General features: G+C 61.5%; 1 protein-coding gene across 4 annotated transcripts; it reads right to left on the reverse strand.

Moving 5' to 3' along the window:
* NT5C (5', 3'-nucleotidase, cytosolic) lies at positions 1 to 1534 on the reverse strand. 4 transcript variants are annotated; one of them, XM_010856153.1, is made up of 5 exons: positions 1381 to 1534; positions 904 to 1004; positions 763 to 826; positions 308 to 422; positions 1 to 196 (listed from the first exon to the last, which is right to left on the reverse strand). In XM_010856153.1, exons 1-5 carry the CDS (start codon positions 1522 to 1524, stop codon positions 15 to 17), a joined length of 606 nt encoding a protein of 201 aa, XP_010854455.1. In that variant the 5' UTR covers positions 1525 to 1534; the 3' UTR covers positions 1 to 14. The 4 variants fall into 4 exon arrangements, with proteins under 4 accessions (XP_010854455.1, XP_010854454.1, XP_010854453.1 ...); XM_010856152.1 differs by having other exon boundaries at positions 763 to 823; positions 1288 to 1534; XM_010856151.1 differs by having other exon boundaries at positions 1288 to 1534.
* Positions 1535 to 1540: the final 6 nt, after the last annotated feature.

Raw genomic sequence — 1540 nt, forward strand, 5'->3', positions numbered from 1 at the left:
GCCCTCCTCCGGCCTCACTGCTGGGGCACCCCCAGGCCGTCGGGGTCCGGCGGCAGGACTCGCCGCTTGCTGTCTATAATCTCCCTCCAGTTGTCGCTCCAGGAGCGCAGGCGTCTCCGAGGCGGGGGCAGGGCCAGGTGCTGGTTGTGGCAGCAGGTGAACAGGATGTGCTCCCAGCTGGGGGTCTCCTCGTGGCCTGGGCGGGGAGGCAGAGAACCCGAAGTCCCTAATCTGGTTATCTGTACTCCCTCCCGCTAATCCCAGCAGGCCAGATGTCTGGAGACTGCTAAGGAAAAAGGCTCCCCACCTTGAATGACCTCCTTGTCATCAATGAGTAGGTCCCCCGAGATCACTGTCTTGTCGCTCGTCAAGATAATGCGCTCCACAAACTGGGGTCCCAGGTGCTTCTCCACCCAGTGGTACTATGAGGTGGGCACAGGGTCAGTAGGGCAAGATGGGCCCCTGAACTCAGGGCCAGTAGGTGTGAGGGAGGGTCTACAGCTTATGAGATACCCCCTCCACTCCCTCCCACCCCCCAACTTTCTGTGTTTCTGCTGGTGTGTTTTTGGGGGGGGGGGGGCCTAGGCCATGCAGCATGCGGGATCTCAGTTGCCCGACCAGGGATTGAACCCGTGCCCCCCTGCCTTGGCAGCACAGAGTCTTAACCTCTGGACTGCCAGGGAAGTCCCCCGATGGTTTCTTTTAAAAAAAATCATAATTTAGGAAGCTAAGGATGCCCGTGGAGCGCTGGGGCAGCAGCACCTTCTCCTGCACACAGTGGTCGTACTTCATCAGAGGGCTTGTGCAGATGAAGACCTGGGTGCTGCTGGGAGGGGGCACGATTAGACGGGGTGGTGCCCGCCCCTGCCCCCCAGCCCCCACTCCCTCGCCGCCTTTCCTCACTCCTGCATGTCATTCATCTCCCGCATGGCTTCCAAGGCTCCAGGGATGGGCTCCAAGTCTAGGAAAAAGCCTGGGGCTTCATACACACTGGCCACTTTGTCCTGAAAGATACAGCGTTCCCGTCCTGGCTCTGCTCCAGACCTCAACCCCTCCCCCCTACACACACACCTCCCCCGCACACACACAGCGAGGGCTCACAGGTGAGGTTCCTGGGGGGCTTTGGTCCCCAAATCAGAGTCCCGGGTGGAGGATTTTGTTTAGCAGTAAGGAAACAACCCCAACCCCCAGACTGTCTAGTCCCAAGTGAAGTGTGGATTCTGAAGTGAGAGCTTTGTTCATTTTAAACAGGAAGGTGTCTGGACATGGAGCAGAGACAGTACTGACCCAGGGGAGAGGCCCCCCGTCCTCGGATGTCCTGTGGGGTCCGGGTTCCCCGCTCCCCTCGTGCCGCACCCCTCCTATCCACCCTCCCCCTACCGCCAGGTCGGGGCGCAGCGCCCGGTACTGCTCGTTCGCGAAGAAGCCGCGGCGCTCCTCCAGCGGCACGTGCGGCTCCCCGGGGAACCGTTGGAGGAAGCCCCGCAGCAGGCCGGCCTCGAAGTCCGCCAGCACGCCGTCCATGTCCACCAGCACCCGC

This window comes from Bison bison, unplaced genomic scaffold (genome assembly GCF_000754665.1).
Source record: "Bison bison bison isolate TAMUID 2011002044 unplaced genomic scaffold, Bison_UMD1.0 scf7180017864371, whole genome shotgun sequence".
Lineage (NCBI taxonomy): Eukaryota > Metazoa > Chordata > Mammalia > Artiodactyla > Bovidae > Bison > Bison bison.

Excerpts from the sequence above, each read along its gene's own strand:
- NT5C (XM_010856151.1), bottom strand. The coding sequence starts at position 1,524 with ATGGACGGCGTGCTGGCGGACTTCGAGGCCGGCCTGCTGCGGGGCTTC. Across the intron at positions 1,005-1,287 it reads ACGGGGGGCCTCTCCCCTGG|GACAAAGTGGCCAGTGTGTA; the intron begins GTCAGTACTGTC and ends TGTATCTTTCAG. Across the intron at positions 197-307 it reads TGACAAGGAGGTCATTCAAG|GCCACGAGGAGACCCCCAGC; the intron begins GTGGGGAGCCTT and ends CTCCCCGCCCAG.